The sequence below is a fragment of the Netta rufina genome (assembly GCF_964035555.1).
Source record: "Netta rufina genome assembly, chromosome: 26".
NCBI classification, from domain to species: Eukaryota; Metazoa; Chordata; class Aves; order Anseriformes; family Anatidae; genus Netta; species Netta rufina.
Window position 1 is genome coordinate 5120842 of NC_140150.1, and position 18433 is coordinate 5139274.

The 18433-nt window shown below is 50.9% G+C and overlaps 1 protein-coding gene across 1 annotated transcript in view; it reads right to left on the bottom strand.

Moving 5' to 3' along the window:
• The window catches only part of ANKS1A (ankyrin repeat and sterile alpha motif domain containing 1A), a gene marked incomplete at its 5' end in the record, with an annotated part of 78028 nt that overhangs the window by 21793 nt on the left and 37802 nt on the right, over positions 1-18433 (bottom strand). Inside the window, 2 exons of the mRNA XM_084301962.1 lie at positions 4280-4386; positions 14677-14743. Coding sequence (XP_084158088.1) covers positions 4280-4386; positions 14677-14743 — 174 coding nt within the window. The remainder of the gene's footprint in view (positions 1-4279; positions 4387-14676; positions 14744-18433) is intronic.

Sequence of the window (18433 nt, forward strand, 5' to 3'; positions counted from 1 at the left end):
AAAGAAGCTGCTCCCAGGGACTGCAGGGTTCAAGCCGGAGAGAGACAGCACGAAGAGCAGGGAAAGGCCCTTTCCTAGCATTGCCCAGAAGCAGCACGCAAAGCAACTTAAAGGGAATAGGAGAAGTTCTCCAGAAGCAGCAGCGGGGCTCAGTACAGGTATCACTATTTGGAAAGAGAACTCGGTCTTTTAGGAAATGAAGCTACTTCAGCCCATCTTTTATAGCCCTTTTATAGCCTCCTGCACCATCTGAAATAAATGTAGCTTTTCTCCCCAGAAACACATACATTTGCAAGTGAATTTTAACATCCCGTCAGATTGATGTTTAAATAACCCTGCTGCCTCGAGTCAGCAATATCCACTCTTGACCGGAGTCAATACTTGATCAGGATGGTTTACTCTGAACCAGTCATAAACGGGCAAGTTTCTGCGTTTGACTGCAACCAGTCAGCATCCCTGAGATGCTCTCGTGTGCCACAGCAAACACTGCAGCACTTTGTTTTGTTTTGCAGCTCTAACAAGAATTTTGCATCATGGAAATACTGATCAAGAAACTCTGTCTAAAGAGCTGGAACAAAGCAAGGCACCAGCCTTGCGCTGCAAGCTCAGCCCGTCTGCTGCTTCCCAGCTCAGCTCCAGCTCCTAAAACACCCACAACTGCGTCCAGGCAGGATGATACTCCTTGAATTTGTGCATTAACACGCGTGGTTCCTTGCTTGCCCTTCCCTGATAACCGCTTTGTAAGCCCTCACTTCAGCAAGTTGCAGAAGTGAGAATGTTCCTGACAGGCACAGCCTGACACCGCTCAGAGCTAACTGGTACTGCAAGTTCCTCTGGTGTTTGTCCTGAATTTCCCCCCAGAAAGAAAGAGCACTGGCAGAGACACACACAGGAGAAGGGCCAGTCCTGACGGCACTCATCGCTCTTCCCAAAGCAGACCCAAAGGGCAACAGAAAGGAGAGGTTTGCTGCCAGTGGCAGCGCTGCTCCCATAAAGGCAGCCGGTGGCAGGGGGTCCTGCTGGAGCCTGGGGCCGCCCAGCTGCAGGCTGCTAAAACTTGTCCCTGCTGCAGCTCTGGAGTTCCCCAGAGCAGAGAAACCTCTGCTCAGCATTCACCGCCCGCACCGGCTATCTGCTAAAACACACTTCTCCCTTCCCTTTTTATTGGAAAACCCGTAAAACGTTCATGGCTCGCATTACAGTTTACATCCCCAACCCTGCCTTTTTGGCATCAACCGTGAAAGCTGCAGGTCTCCCAAGTCTCCTTGGGCCCGCGGTGCTCCCTGGTAAGGACGCAGGCAGCAGGATCGCCGCCTCCCTTCTGCCCATCGCTGCTGGCCACGTGTCCGCAGAGCAGAGGGAGCCAGCCACATATCAACTAATAACGAGTCCGGGTTTCCAAAACTAACAGAATTATTATTCTTGGAAACAAGGGATATTTCTGCCTTACAGCTGATTAAGAAGCTTAATATATTTACTGGGAACTTTTCAAAATCACTTCACCGTGCTGTGCGTTCGTGAATCATTTCCCTTGCGTCGGGGGGGAAAGGCTTTTGTAACACAGGGTGTGAATTAACACGAGAGCCAAGTGAAAATACAAAGGGAATTTGGAATTCCCAAAACCAGAACTGCCTAAAGAAGGGGCTAGAAGAGCACTGAAAAAACAAAAGGCCAAACCTCTGTACCCTCTGAGTTCTGTCTCTTACCACCTTTGCACTACAACATTGTAACAATCCATTTTTTACTTTTTTTTTAATAAAGCAACAGCAGCAAACACCATGGCACCAACCAACGCTGGATCTCCCCCAGTTCCCCCTGCAGGATGTGCTCTTTGTTAGACCAATCTCTTAACCCCCTCACCTGTACATCCTGCAGGCTGAGAATTCCTCATAAATGTATCAGACTAAGGAGATTTTCAAGGAGGCTCTGTATTTGACAGCATGCAGCTAATATTTTGTTCTTGCAATGTTTGTTTTTTTTTTTTTTCTTTCTTTTTTTTTGTCTCCCCAACACCCAAGCTCCTTGTTTGCTCCCAGAGGGGCCACCCGTGGATGCAGGCAGCACAGGGAGCATCCTCGGCAGGCTGAAAAAACCCCACAGCACTATAATGAGGGCATAATGTGACATGGAATCTTAGACAGGAAACAAGTGTTTCTGTACAAAAAGACTCCAACTTCTTAATTTTTGCTACTACAACTTAATTAGCCTCACAGCCCATCTGGCGGCTTGCAAACCATCACCCAGCATTCGTTGGGCTTGGAAATAGTCAACATGGTCCTGGTAAGGACTGAGCCTTGCACAGAAACTGTTTTAAGCCCAGGACGATAATGCTGCTTAGTTTGAAACATTAGTGACCAAAAGGAGGAGTTAATACAGAAATTATTGCATCAAAAAGGAAAGGAACAGGCAACCAGACACGGCAGGAGCCCAGCACCGATGCCCTTTCAGTACTCACTGCAGCAGCCAGCTTCAGTGTCTACAACAATTTTAATAATTCATCTAAGAGCATCATCACCAGTGTTAAAAACAAACGAACTCGGTTCCCACTTGGACATATCTGAAGGTTTTACTCCCGCAGCGTCAGCAGCTGAAGGGAAGTAACAGCATGGAGGAGATTTTTACGAATTAGACTTTCAGACTGGGCTGCCTGTATTAGCCTGAAGTTCCTAAGGCTCAGATAAAAGGATTTAAAAGCCAGATTTGACATGGGTGCCAGAGTCAACTCCCCAGTAAAAAAAGGATAAACAGCAAAGAAGAAATCAGCCAGGGTTTGCAGGAAATCTTTGTTAAATTATTTGACCTTTTAAAATTGAGGGAATGAGCAAGGAGAGAGCGTCCCACTGCCTGGATTTCCTTACAAATGAGAAAATTCTGCACGAGGCGGTCAGCAGCTAGGCAGCTACTCACTGCACAGAACCACGGTCAACGCAAATTCCTGCTTCTGAGCTTCTGGCTCCTGCTTCTCCAGGGCCAAATGGAAAGTTGAGTCCCCTTGTTGTTAAGCTTCTGTACCGGGACATCTATCGTAGAGCTGGAGGTGCCGTATCTGCTGCCTGCTGGAAGAGGCAGCCCAGCAGCCCGCCGACACCACAAAGGTCAGCCCAATGGCAGAGGACCCTAAGCAGGGACCTGGGGGTGAGGGTGGAGGCAGAAGCCTGTGAGAAAGCCGCCACTTGTCACCAGCAGCTCCCCTGCTGAAGGTGCCTGACCTAGACAAAGGAGAAGCCGCTTGCCACGGAGGCCAGGACGTGGGGCTGGGTACTCACAGGGGCACAGCTGCCAGCGTCCAGCCTCCAGGGCTGGGTGGAGATCCCGTGACGCTTACAGGAACGTTTGTCCTGTTGGTCAGGTTTTTTAAGAGTGTAATTGCATCCTGCCTTTATGTACCCAACCTAGGCTGCTCCCGAGTGCCCTTCCCTTCCCTGCCCGTCCAGCCGTGCCCCGTTCGGTCTCCCTTTCTTTCTCCGGCTGCCCCCCACCGACCTCCACCACCGCACGATGGGTGCTGCTTTTAACTTGGGAGAGCAGGAGGCTCCCCGCAGATATGGAACAGTCACATTCACTTGCCAGGGTGTTTTCGGAGCCCTTTTTGCCTGGCTCACAACACGGAGTGACATCCCCCTGGATGTCACCTCTCCGCACCATCCTCAGCACCAAGGAGCCCACACACAAGGGCATTTCTTTAAACTGCACAAAAAGCACCCCCCACACCCCGATTTGTCTCTGCAGCTTATCATCCCATGCAAACTCTGATTTCTGCACCATGCCACCAAGTTCCTATGCACTAAAGCCCTCAATAGTAAACATTAGGGTGCTGCCATCATTAGGTTTCAGAGCCAACAGTGTCAACACAATCAAGTTCAGCTCATTAACACCCTGCCCGCGTGCTTAGAGTAAGGATACTTCCAACAAGAGGTCTGCCACCTCCTCGACAGTCCAGAGCACAGATGGCTCAGTGACTTTTTCAACACATTAATGAATTACAGGTGCCGTATCTTGAATAAATTGGATCGTAAACATTTAGGCGGTGGAGTAAATGAAATTTTATAGCAAAATGACAGTGAAAAACTGTAACAACTGTAACTGTATCAAACGGGAAGATGAATGAACCAACACAACCCTTGTTTCCTCCTTTTGTCTAACTTCCTATGCATCCTCAAGATCATTCTGTTGGGCTGCAGAGCCCAGACCTGCTCTGCAATGGACACAGGGGTCCCGCAACAAGTTGGGGTCCAGCTGAGGTGTTTGTTAGAGCCCAAAGGTCCCACCAGCAACTTACCAGGAAGCGGACATCATCAAAGCCGTTCAAAAGCAGCTTACTCTCGTATTGCTGCAGGCCGATGGACTCCAGCCACTCCCCGACACTCTGCTCCAGCATCCGCGAACCTGACGAGAGAGGAATCGGCAGACGCTTGAAAAGGGAAAAACCGTTAAGGCGGTAGCAGCGGCACTCTGAGGAAGACAGATGGCATTGCCACATCATAGTCATTACCATAAAGAAACTCAAAAAATTATGCTCAGAGTACAATAAATCAGCTGGCAGACAATTCCGCTGGTGTGCACAGAGCATGGACAACAAGCTTCCAGCGCCTCCACGGGCTCCGGGTTTAATTTGTATCCCAGTTAGCGCTCAGAAAACGAAACACCTTGCCCCAGCAAACTGTTTAAGAAGCGCTCCCAGGACCATGGCATCACATGCACTGCTCGCAGGGCTCGGGCGAGTTTCTTGCCAGGCAAACACACGAAGCCCAACCCCACGGGGATGCTGATCCAGTGCTTGGCTCATCGGAAGGGGGCGGGAGGAGGGCAGCAAACTTTCCCCCAAGGCATTCGCAGCCAGCCGCAGGTGCGAGGGAACGGAGTGGAGCTGCTCACAGCCGCGCAGCGCCGTGCAGGTCCGCTCGTCCATGCGACTCCGGACGCACAACGCTGCCCAGCGGGCCAGCAGGGAGGGCCAAGCACGCTGGAGGCACAAAGCAGCTAGAGAGAAAGTACATCTTCATGCAGCTGAGACACAGAACAGACACGACGGACTTTGAGAAAAGCAGCAGAAGCCAGGCTAGAGCAGCTGTCCACAGGAAGACATGCAAGACAAAGAAAGCACACAAACTGCAGCAGAAGATAAGAAGGGCTTATACTTTTTTTCCCCAAGCAGTCCTGAAAGAGGCAAACCATGGTAAGAGCTTTTTCTCTCCGTTACTGCGTTACGAGGAGCAGAGGGGCGAGCGACCCTGAGCATGAGTCTGAGAGTCCTGGCACTGCCATGTCACCCCCTATCCGACACGGGGCATTTCATTCAGCACGTGGCTCGGACCATGCTGGCTGGCTGCATCGGAGAGCCTAATTACAGCGCTGCGCTGGCTGACAGCAAGAGAGACAGAGGAACCAGAATGGGTTTTACACAATGCATTCAGTCCTGCCAGGTGCTTGGTGCACGCTTGCATTTGCCCTTCCTTCATTTTCTTCAGCTAAGTGCAGCTGCTGCATCCCAGCCCCTGACTCAAACAGGCAGCAGCTCTGGAGAATGAGGCATTTTAGTTCCTTGCTTCCAAAGCACGTCAAAACAAAACGAGACCAAACGCAAGCACACCCTCTCCTCTTCCTGCAGCAGCTCAAGTCAGAGACATGCCCCGGCACCTCCTCTCAGCCTCTGATAAATGAGATTCTTCCCAACACCCTACAGAAGCTGTGCAGACAAGCTCTCCTTCCCTCGCCCCTGGGAAGGGAGTCCAGGGACTTGTTCCTCTCCTCTAGAGGAGCTCGAGATATGACAGGAAAAGTTCAGAGATCTCCTTTTCATCAGGGCATTTGCTATGCAAGACAGGCTGAAATTTTCAGGCTGCTTAGCACATCTGTGTTTCAAGGGTATATGCAAATAAAAAGATGATCAAGAGAAAAACGAGTTTGCTTTCTTTGAACCTTTAGGTCACCTGAAGCTGTTTGGCACCTTCCAAGCCATCCTTCCACCCCCACCCACTGCAATGGCTGCACAACGCAGAGCTCACGGTCTCGTCTGGAAATTCTTGGGGAAAGGGATCCTGCTGCTCTGGTCCTCGGGAGTGCTCCTCTGCCAGGCGAGCCACGCTCAGCGAGTTCGAGAGAGCCGGCCGGTCTTCCTAGCGCACGCTGCAGCGCGAGCAACGCAGAGATCACAAAAGCTTTCCGTCTCCCTCCCCTCACGCAGCCTGTGCAGAAGGGCAGCATCTAAACCTGGAATTTATGCAACAAGCTCCGGCTCGCCCGGGGTCTCCATCCTTCCCTCCCGTCGATCCTCTGTGGTCCACAAGCAGCCAGGCAGCCGCGTCCCTTCCCCGGCAATCACACGTCCTTGCAGCGAGCCGCAGCGTCAGGCTTTGTCTGAAGGCAGCGAGCTCCACGCTTGCCGTTCCACTCTCAGTCCTGTCTCCTGCTCTCGCATTGCCTGTCCCTCCCTTCTCTTCATCCTCTTACCCCTCCCAGCTCTTCCATCCACTGCACGAGCAGCGAGCAGCCTTCGCAGCAGAAGCTGCAGGAGAGGGGAGGGAGACGGCAGCTTTATAACTCTCTAGTGGAAATTACTGACTTCTCAATATTTACTCAATGATGGACTGCACGGCTTGGGTTTTCAAAAAAAAAAAAAATGATGTTACAGGTCTGCTTTGACAGTTCAAAGTGATTTGTGGCTGGCTCAGAATTAATTTACTGAGAGAGAGGTGAGGAAACTGCTTGCTGCCTACTACAGCATTTCTGGAAGCAGTTGGGGTATTGGCAGGGGGAATGAAACCACAGCAGTTCCTTCCTCTGAGCTCCTGAATTTGCTTTTAAAAAATTATTTACTCTACTCAGCCTTTTGTACACTCATAAATGTATTTCTGCTTTTAAAGGGGAAAACCTACAGTGACACCAAGTGCAGGTTTTCTGGTTAAACACCACTTAAAATCAAGGCAAAATGAACAGGGGTATTTGGAGGGGGAATGGAAGGGTTAATATTAAAAAGAAAAAGAAGAGAACAGATGCCCAAAACATCCCAGACTGAAACAGAAAAGTCCAAGATATTTACATGTTACGAGGATGACACAGGAGCAAATGAATGCCAGTCACTGTGCCGCCCAGCAAGAGCTGCACCCCAGCTTCTGATTAAATAAACTCCTAATTCTCAGCCAGATCAGCTCCATCCTTCTCCATGTGCTCCAAATTTTAGGAATCCTACCTCTAAAAGGTCTCGGGGCGGCGGGCAGCTGACAGAGTGTAGTTAGAAATAATTACAGTATTTAAAATTTGCAGAAAAAGCAAGCCAAGCAATTCAGTTCCTCTTGCAAGGTTTTTCAGGTAACAAAGAAAACAGAAAAGGGACAGGGCCACCTCGGCCCTGTTACTGCTACAGTAACAACCCTTAATGCCACGTTCGAGCCTGTCTGCAGGAAGGAAGAAGCACAGCACACCTGACAGCCAGCATCACCCTGTTTGCTCTTGGAAGCTGAGAGCAGCTCAGCACAACCTGGCGTGGCCTGAAGACACATGACTGAGCTTTACTAGAAAGAAAAAAACTGCATGTCTAAGCAAGCGTTGATGAAAGCATGGTCCGTACACAAAGAAAGCATGCAAAAGCAGCAAATCAGGCATTTGTTGCCACAGCTGGGGCTGATCATCAGGTGGAAGTCCTTAAACCCACAGAGGGGGGGCTGTAAGCTCAGGCAGTGCATTAGGCAAGATGGATGGGCCAGGAGAATGTAGTCATTAACGCCATCAGATGCAAGAAATAGAGCCAGCACCTAACTTTACTGGAACTAAAATCAATTAACCAAATGCAGATTGCTAACAAATTTCTTCCTCTTTAGCCCAGCAGAACACCAGGCACGTTTCTCACGTCTCAAGTCAATGGCAGAGTTAACTCACCGGGCCCCAAATGCATTTGCTGTCCAGCGCAGCGTGCCTCCTGCCTGCATCAGCCTGATTTACCGAGCACAGCCCATTCATCTCCTCAGTTTTGGGGAGAGAAACGCCACCTGACAAATTGCTGTAAAGCAGCAAGCAAGGCACAGGTTTCTTTATTTCTGAGCTAGCAGCGAGACGAGAAGCTGCAGGGCAGTGGGGCTGAGCTGTGCTCCCCTGCCCCTCTGACCCACGTCTGGAAGGGAGGGCTGATCAGAAGTAGGTTGCTGGAGATAAATGTGTGTGTGACAGCAAACCAGGCCTGCACAGAGAGACTGAATACAAACATCTATTCCCAAGCCAAAAAAAAACAAACAACATCAAGGCAAGGCCCAGATGGGATCCAGCATCCTTTAAGAGATGGGGTTCCTTGATCCCTCCTCATCCCTAAGAGCACACACCAGCACAGGTCCGTGACAGATCCCTTTTCTTCTCACCTCTGCCACCCCACCCTCAGGATTCAGCCAGAGAAATCCATCTGAAAGATCGCTTTACGAGCTCTACCAGGAAATCAGAGGCTGACCCCGTTGGCCAGGTGCATTGGGTTTATGTGGCAAGGTTTTGGTGGGAGGCCACAGGGGTGGCCTCTGAGAGACGAGGCCAGAAGCTGCCCTGGGTCAGACAGGATCGGTACCGGGCAGTGCCAGCTGGATCAAGAAGGGACCTGCTGAGCCAAGGTGTGCTGCTGGTCACACCTCAGAGAATATTTAAGAAAGGGGGAGAAAAAAATGCTGTGCAGCAGCAGCTGGGAAAAAGGCGAGAGAGCCAGCCCTGCAGCCCCCCGGTTGGTGAAGGAGGCCAGGAGGTGCTCCAGGCACGCAGCAGCAGTTCCCCCACAGTCCGTGGAGAGGCCCCTGGTGGAGCAGGCTGTCCCCCTGCACCCATGGGTCCCACAAGGAGCAGATCTCCACGCTGCAGCCCCCCCATGGATGGAGGAGCCCCCGGTGGAGCAGGTGGATGTGGCCTGGAGGAGGCTGAGGCCCATGGAGAGCCCCCAGGCCAGAGCTGCAGGCTATGGAGAGGAGCCCACATGGAGCTGGGGGTCTGGGGGGAGCTGCCGCCCGTGGGGGACCCGTGCTGGAGCAGTTTGCTCCTAGGGGATGGATGGACCCTGTGGTACGGAGCCGTGTGCTTGAAGAGCTGCTGCCTGTGGGAGGATGGGTTTGGGGAGGAGCAGACCCAGCACAGGCCTCAGTCCCCTGCAGCATGTAGGGGAAGGACGTGCTTGGTGGGTGGAGGAGAACCCTAGCTTGCCTTAATATATTGCCAATTGGTAATTAACTAAATCTCCCTTACACTGAGCCTGCTTTGGCCATGATGGTAATTGGTGAGTGATCTCCGTTCCTTATCCCAACCCACGAGCTTTTATTTCCTCACATTTTTCTGCCCCCATTCTATTGGGGAGTGGGGATGAGAGCAGTGCACCAAGAAACAGGTTCCAGCTCCAAACTTCACAAAGATGCCACACTGCTTCTCTCCATCCCAGCATCCAAGGGCCACCGAAGTTTCACGTGCTCATCCCTAACCCCACAATAGCAAGACAAAGGTTTTGTCATGCTGGTTTACAGAGGAAGGACCGCTGCTACAGAAGTCAGCTATTTGCCCCAAACTGCAAGGGCCCCAAAATAACCCAGCTATTTGCCCAAAACTGCAAGGAATGTCTAGGGGACAGGAGGGGCCTGGCCTTGTTCCAACAGAAGCCCAAGGGTCCCCACTTTCCCTACACCCAAGCCAGTTGTATGCAGTAACAGCCTGTATATATGGACTCCAAGCACACTGAGCTCCTCAGCAGCTGCCACACAAGGACTTTAACCTCTACAGGCAAATTAGGGACCCCAGGCACAAAACTAGAGTTGGGAGCCCCAATACCTTCAAGGTCCACCCAGAGTTGGGGATGAGAGCATGTTTGGCAAGTTCCCTGCCTGTTTGTGATGTGATGTGAAGCATTCAAACAGCCCTACCAAACTCCTGAGCAGCAAAAGCCAAACTGCTAAAAACTACGCATCAGGGTACCTGCAGCCCTTTGGAGGATGCACTTTGTCCTCAAGCAAGGGGCTGGCAAAGCATTTTCCATGTTCCAGCTGACCACATTTGTAAATAAGGAGAAAAAAGAGAAGCTGGGAACATGCACAGCAGCTGGTCTGTGTCCAGGGAGCCCACCCCAAGTGGAAGGCAGCACAGGCAGCAGGAAAATGCGCTGCTTGTGGCTCTGCCTGCTTCCAGAGACAGGTGTCCATTTTGCTGAAAAACTCCCTGCACAACAGCAGCTTTTGCAGAAGTGCAAGCTCCTCCTCTCCCCTCCATGTCAGACCTCTTCCCTAATGATATCGATCAATCACACGCGCTGCTACAGCTACAGCCCGGCTCGGGGAGGGGAGGGCCTGTCAGAAAGCAGGATGCGAAAGGGCTGCCATTGGATTAGACCAAAAAACACACGCTGCTTTGCATCCCCCAGCAAAGCCCTTTGGCCCTAGGAAACACAAGCCCTAATCAGTACATGGTATGTAGGGCAGGCACAGGTTAACCCCCCGGTGGGAACTGGCAGGGGGTTCCTCCTCACCAAAGCAAGAGCCCCAGTGACAAATGGATGTGAGATAAGCTTTATTATGGCAGGCAGGAGCCGTGTGCGCAGATGCGTATTAGCATCTCATCAACTGGAGACGCTGCCCACTCGGAGCAGTTTGGAGGTGAAGGATTTAAAAGGACAGAATTATTTAAAAGGACAGAGTTCCTTGCGGTGGCAGCCCTCCAGCATCCTCCATCACGCCACAGTAAAGACAAACAAGCTCCTGAGGTCTGCTTTTGTCCTGGCTCCTGATTAAAGGCAGAGGAGGGAATTCACGCTTCAAGCAGGGGAGGAAGCACCTCTGTCACAAGCAGCCTTGTCTAGTGAATATCAGTACCTACAGCTGTGCTTGGGAAAAGCCTGGCATCACCCACGTTTAGGAGCGTGGCAGATCAACCACATCCAAAGGGCTCGGCCACCGCACCACCCGAGCTGACCTGCAACTGGCAACCCCAGGTCCTGCTCCCTGCACAGCTGCTGCCCCACCAGGAGTGATGGGGGACAAAGATCCCCCAGAGAGGCCCCAAGGGACATCTGGAGAAGGCTGTGTCCCCACATGGGCAGGATGCTTCCCGGCTGTTTGGGTGGCCCAGAGGACAGGTTTGCCACAGCCAAACTGCTCTCACCACCAGAAAGCATTTCCTCCGATAGCATTTCCAAGACATTTAGATTTCTGAAACCCTTGAGCAGTACATGATATTTAGTCACCTTCAGTCCCCAGACAGCAGGGTTCACCAGCATCCATTTAATCAAGCTCTGTACCCCGCGTCTCCCTACAAACAGCCTCGTTTCCAAAGGCTCAATTAAAGCCAAGCAATTAGCTCCTCCTTTGAAGGCCAGGACTCGGCTCCATCCAGAGATAACGCACCCGCAGCTCTGCCTGCAGCAGCAGAACGGGCAGGTTTGTTAACAAACTGCTGGTTTCCGGACTGAAGCTGCATCTCGGGAAGTGAAGAATTTCAATAAGCCTCCCGAGCAGCTCAGTAATGCAGAAACGTGGAGACAGGCGGCTGGGGAAGAGGCAGGCTGGTTCCCTGGTCTGTGCAGGGGATGCAGCCACTTCTAGTGACACGTGCACTGATATCAAAGCCTCCTTCCTCTCTTAGCTTCACCTCCCCTTCACGTGCACTTTCCTCAAAAGATGGAATAAAAAAATAGTATAGAAAAAGGTTTGGGATGCTTTCTGTGAAAGGTGGTAAAACTGCAAAGGGATCTTGTTTGATCCTGCGAGCAGAGCCAAGACGTGCAATTAGGTCACCGTAGGAGCAGCAGCAGAAGGTACCTTAACAGACTGGGATCTGACTGCTGCTCTGGGCTGGATCCTGAACACAGACTCAGCACAGGCGGCTCTATTCCCCGTACCCCAGCCTCTTCTACTTAAAACACTTTCATTTTCATAAATGTTGTAACCCAGGATCATCTCCCGCCGCTCTGATGCTGCATTGCGGAGACAAGAGTTATAACAGTTGCAAGCATGGCTGGAGGACATTGCTCTGTTGTTTGAGGAAAATCAATGCACTAAATGACACCAGGATTCCTCCTTCACCTTGTCTTATGGAAATTTGAAGAAGCAGAGACAAAATGCACAGCTAAATCATCGCAATACAATTAATAAAACTACTTACTTCAAGGTCATGGAAGCACAGGGGTAAAATATACAGGGAAAAAATGTGATGAGTTTTATCTGATGTGAAACCATGATAGAGCGTCTATCTAGAGTTTTACTGGTGAAAAATTTATAAATGTTAAAAATATTCTGGAAGCCACCATTTATGGGTTGCAGAAAACAGGGGCTTTGCTGGAGAAATCTCTGCAACGCTCCCGCTGCTCTGTCCTGTTTGGGAGAGGATGGGTGGCAGAGGCCGCTCTTTGCACCTCATCCTGCAGCAGCCAAACTAAAACCTGGCACTCCACAAGCTCCAGCTGAAACAACGTGCACAAGAACACACAAATTTGAAGAATAAAAAAAGGTTTGTCTCAATGATAGGGCTGCAGAGATAAAATAGGGGTAGGGGGAGTCTGGCCAGAGCTGGAAACTGACCCCAAAGCCCAGGTTAATGCCAATTAAAGGCTGGTTTTGCTTCCCTCTGTGCTGACTTAAGACCATAAGACATTCAGGAGACTGCAATCAGGCTATTTTTTCATCTCCTAATCCAACACACAAAATTGTGCCACGGAACTGTACAGATGACAGGCCTCATAAGGGCTAATTTTAGTCCTTCCCTGGAGCAGATCTCCCAGGCTGGAGCACCAGCGTCCTCTCTCTCCCTGGCCCTCCACGGGAGGCAGGGCGAGCACTGGGGGGCCTGAGCAGGACCCCACACCCCACACAGGCTTTCTGCTCCAGCGCTCTCATCCCCCAGAAACATTCCCTAAGTGGGGGATGCTGCTGAAAAGCCAGGAGACCCGCACCTCATGGCCAAACACCACGTCACACTGCTGACAGAGCAGGGCTATGGATTTAAAAGCCACCTGGAGGAGAAGAAAACCACCCAAGAGGCACTAAAAGCTTGAGACCGAAGCATGAAGTGAGACAACCCAAAGGCAAGGGACGCCTCCTCGCCCTGCCCAGAGCACAGCAACGTCACCTCCAAGCCTGTATGTCCCCACCAGCCGCTGTCTTAGCCAGGGAAAACGGCCCCGAGCGGGCTGGCAGAGCAGCTTTACCTCCAACCATGCTCAGGAGCAACCACAACCTGTACCAGTGAGTTCCCCTGGATATAGTGGGTGTTGGAAGATGAAACGCTCCTTTCCTTTTCATTTGGCCTGAACAGGGTAGGAACATCCTGAAGAAAGGGAAGACAACCCCTCCACCTGGGAGGTGGTTTGGGACACTAAGGACAACCCACACCACAGATCTGAGACACTGAAATACCCTAAATGCTGCTGTAGATCTTGTATCAGAGCGACTACGCATTTTTCAAATCTAAATACAAAATCCCCATCCCAGCCTCCCAGGACTGAAAGGATTTAATGAACAAAATACGGGAGTGTGGAGAGCTATGAGGAGGTTCTGCTCGTATCCGAAGGGACAGATCCACACTTATGTAACCAAAAGAGGCAGAGAAAAGAGCATCTTGCTGCTGCATTATGCATTTGAAACAAAAGCGAGATTGTTGTGGGGATTGTGAGACCAGCCAGAAGACAAACACGCAGCAGCTCTATTTCAGACTGACTGCTTACAGAACGTTTTGTTGTTACCCACCAGAGAAGAACAGAAAACTTGAGACAAACAGATTTTAAAAGGCAGGAGAGAAGTGGAAGCAAATTGGTCCGACTTTCTTAGGGGCTATGTTGAGAACAACAGCAATTGTAGGAGCTCAGAGATCAGCAGAGCTTCCTATCCCTAGGACACTGGCTGGAGTCCTTACCCCACCTTTCAGCTAAGCTACAAAATAATTTTTTTCCCACGTGCAGGAAAACCTGATCTTCATCTTCCTCCTCCACACCCAGCAAACACCAGTGGTGAAGCGTGAAGTATCAGAACGCCCTGGTTATTGGGCTGTGAGAGGGGAGCAATGAGCCAGCCACTGGAGCTGATTTTAGTCCTGCGGGAGAGCACGAGATGTGTCCTGCACCACTCACACCAGCCAGCACCTCTCACCTCAAGGGAAGGGCTGTGAGCAGTCACTGCAGGTGTTGGAAGCCACCGATGAAAGCTCCACGATTCTCAGCAATAACCTTGGTTTAGAGTTATTCAAAGATGCAAAAGCACCACCTCAAAATGCATTGTACCCTAAGCAGTAATACCAAGCCCCAGATTTTAAACAGCCACTTCCAACAAGAAACAGGACCCCCTGCACACACACATGCAGACACTGGGGAGAATTAACGGAGAGCAGGCGAGCAGGGCCCCCTTCCCCACCAGGCAGGGGGTGCCAGCCGTAATGCTCCTCACCCAGCCCAAAAGCCAGCCAGGTAGGAAGGACAGCCATGGTATAAAAAATTAATCCACCCAGGGGAGCATCGAATTCAGCTTGCTGGTAGCGGTGTTGAATGTTATACTGGGAAAGAGAGATCTGCTCCTCTGTGCCAGACCCTTCCTTTCCCTTCTGGGTGCTAAAGGAAGAGCCAACCCCTGGGGGGGGCTAAGTGCAGCGACACACAGACACACACAGACACACACGGACACACAGACACACACAGACACACACGGACACACAGACACACACAGACACACACGAGCTGGGTTACGCTACCTGAGATCCTCTGCTGCTCCTGGGAGAAGTCAATGCCTTCGCCGATGGAGCTCATGATTTTCTCAATCTGCAAATAAAACAAGCACGTGCTGCATTACTGACAGAGCCGCAGGAAAAGGTAAAGGGAGCCCCGGGATTTCACTGCCATGGGACAGATCCAGGGAAGGACGTTAAGGTACCTCTGACCCAGAAAGGGTGCCCTTAACACCTTGCCCGGAAAAGTCTCCTTATGGGTGGATGACTCAGGAGGGATGGAGAGAGGCTGGGACCCTGCTGAGCCTTCCCTCTAACAGCCTGAAAATAATCAGCTCCACGAAACCCATCCCTCGGAGCACAACCTTAGGGAGAAGGAAGGGATCCCCAAATTGCTCAGCACCCTGCAGGAACATGCAGCCCCTCCTTCCCCAGCAGCCAAGCCGGAGAGACGCAGGTCGCTACCGCCCTCACAGCATGCAGGGTGAGCCTGGCTTCACCTCAGTCTCCGTTTTCTTGTTTGGTTTTCAAAGCACCGTGTTCCCCAAACCTCTGCGTGTGCATCGCTGAGAGCAGAGGCGCTCAGAAAGAGTTTGAAAATAAATTAAGGATGCAAAAGCACCGTGGGGGCAAACGCCTCAACTGCCCAGGAGAGGGAGCTAAAGACAGTCCCATGCCCCGATCTGAGCAGTTCACAGTCACGCAATTACGAAATGGTACAAACTTTATTTCCTGAGATGCTGCCTTTTCAAGTCCACTTTGGAGCTGGATATAAATGATCGCTTTTGCAACAACAAAAAACCTTAAATTTGTAACTTTTACAAAGCTACAAGAGTAGTCCTTAAGTAACAAGAGAAACTTGGAAGAACAACTGAGCAGAGTTTGTAAACTGAGATTTTGTAATGTAGTGCTGCAGAGGGAAAACGGATGGTGACAATTACTAGATTAACTCTGTTAAGATGGAAGAGCTGATAAATTACAGCTCAGTAAGTCAATTTAGGGTTTTCAATAGTTTAAGGCATCCTACGATTAAAGTCCACTATTTTCCAGCCAGCAATGAGACCCTCAAGAGGCTCAGCTCTGCTTGCTTACCCCAGTCTTCAATCTATAACCAAACAGGAGGGAAAAAAAAAAAAGCCTCCAGTGGGATTCCCAAATAAAAACCTGCCAAGGAAACGTTCCTGCGAGACACTTGAGAGTGGCTGCTGCTGAATGCAAAGCCGATGCACAGAATGGCAACACAGGGGGAGAAAAAAACAGCAAATGAACTCTTACACAGCTTTTTCTCCCTGGTCTTTTAAGGACAGGCTGGGGGAGGAAGTCCAAGTTTTCCTGGACCTCGTCCCCCAGCCTGTACAAGCCTGGGACCTGGGCGTGCTGCTTCGCTTGGTGCAGCTGCACAAACTCCCCAAAGCACCCGTGAGCAGAGCTCCTGGAAACGCGGCGAGGAGCTGGGGGCCTGACTTCCAGTCAAAATCAATCGGAGCTCGAGGCTGAACTCCATTAAGGTTAGGGATTTTTTTGGTGAAAGAAAAAGCAGCCAGCTTTCAGACTCCTGCCAAGTCAGGTCTCCAGTCGAGTCCTTCTCATTCGCGGGCAGCGGAGGCAGTTGGCTGTAACGTTTGGTTTCACTGGGGAGAAGGCATTCACGCCGTCCATGCAAGAGTCATTAAAGGACACGGTACCCTGCCCCTGGAAAAGCACGAGGGCAAACACTTCTGCTGGGCTTAAAATACAGTTAACGCCAGTTTACTGCGAGCTTTGAAGACCAGCCTGAAAGAAATAAATCAGAATTCGAACATGTAGGGAAGTGAGGCACGCTCGAGAATGATAAAAGCAGGGTTTTGAAGTCTCTGGATGTGCAGCTCCTGCTGTCAGCACAGGGCAGAAGTGGGTTTTGCTCTTCTGCCCCCAAACACAGCCAGAACTTGAACGTGACTTTTGCTAAAACCGCCCGAGCAGTGCCGGGCTCTCTCCCCATCAGGGGGCAGGTCCTGGACAAAGGGCAGGAGCCGTCACACCCTGGCAGAAGGGTTAACGGAGCCACCAACAGGGCAGCAGGATGAGCCATCGGATCCCTTATTTCATAGGAGGGTAAAAATGACAACGGAGATTCGATGTGAGAGCCGGGAACACGAAGGCTTTTACTTACACGAGCCGAGTCATTCAGAGCTTTTATCAAAAATTGCAAGCTGTTTGTACAAGAAATGGGATTTTAAGCTCGAGTTTAAAAGGATGCACTAAAAAGAATGAGGCCAAGGCAAAAATACCCCGATCTCAAGTGGACAAAAGCAGCTCCTAAATGACAAGCATAAAATCAAACACGGGCAGGGTGGCTCATTTTGTAACTGCTCACATCACTAGCCCTTTCTGCAGATAAAAATTACATGGCTAGTCATCGTGTCATCTGATCTCGCTATTTAGACTCCATGTGGCTGAATAAGGAAGCCCCAGAAATACAGCTTTGAGAACTGCAAGGAAAAAAAAAACACTTGTTTTTCAGCTAACCTAAGGCTCTTGCGTAAATCAGCAACTCTGCAGTATCGACAACAGAAGTGTGGGGTCAGCTAAACTGGAACTGGTTAGGAAGGGGAAAAAAAATAATTTCAAGTCTGCCCTGCAATGTGGAGTTTTTCTCCTACCACAATTAAGCCTTTTAACTCTTTTCATCCTTTGGAGGCATTTGTGGCAGTCACCTTCACTCCACCAGCCCCGCTCCTCTCCACGAGCTCAGCTTTAAAGAACTTTTCCATTTCTCTTTGCAATGCAGCCTGAACAAAGCATGAGGGCTGCAGCAGCTTCTGCTCAACAGACAGCAGCAGCTAACCGAAAATCATTAGCTGCCTCGTGCAAAGGTTATGGACTGAAACCCAGAGGTAACCCAAGCCTCTCAAGGCACGTTTGTTGCCAGCCACCATTTCAGCAAGAACCACCTGTTTTCATTGCTTTTGCCCCAGCAAAGCAGCAAATGCTCCCCAGCAAAGCCTTCAAGGCTCGTGGTGCCCTGATGTGCCACCAGTCCATAACGGACGGGCAATACTGGAGGAAAATATGGGGGTGGTGCAAAACAAACCTCATCTCCAAATAAGACCAAGGGTTTTCATAACGATGCCTTTATTTGTTCTTTATAGGCAAGCACCGAGCCTGGGCTGCAGCAGGACTTCTGGGATAAGGATTTCTGGGATGCTGCCACAACCCCGAAGGCTCACTGCCGAATTTGGGTCTTAATGTCAATCCAGTTCAAGCTCCAGGAGTTTGAGGACATTAAGCTGGGCAGATCTACGTCAATTAACTTCATTACAAGATACGTACTCCAAGCTGGAGCCGCTCTTGTGCCCACTGTCTGGGATCTTTATCGGAAAGGCGTTCACTCCGGTGGCTCTGGAAGCCCTGGAGGTTCTTTGGTCTGGGGATCATTTGGAGCAAGCAGCGCCCGGGTCCAGCCAAGCTTCTCCTACTGATCATCAAAAGGGAAGAAATAGGTGGGGAGGGAAGGAGGAGAGGAGGGAGAAGCGCGTTTGTTCAGGCAGCCCCAGCCCCTCGAGCCGTCTCCCAGCACCAGAGGCAAAGCGCTTTGCAGGTCTCTTACGCTGTGCTGCCGCCGAGCCCTGGAGACGTGCGGGGACTGCTGCTGGTGCTGCTGGGGGAGGCAAAGAGCGTAAGAGCACGTTTGGGGCAGATTCATGACTGTTCGCAGCCCCTCGTCGGTCAGAGCTATCAGTGGCTGCTGTTTGGCATGAGGCAGCTCAGCTCCCTCCATCAGCTGCTCGTTCCAAGAAATCTT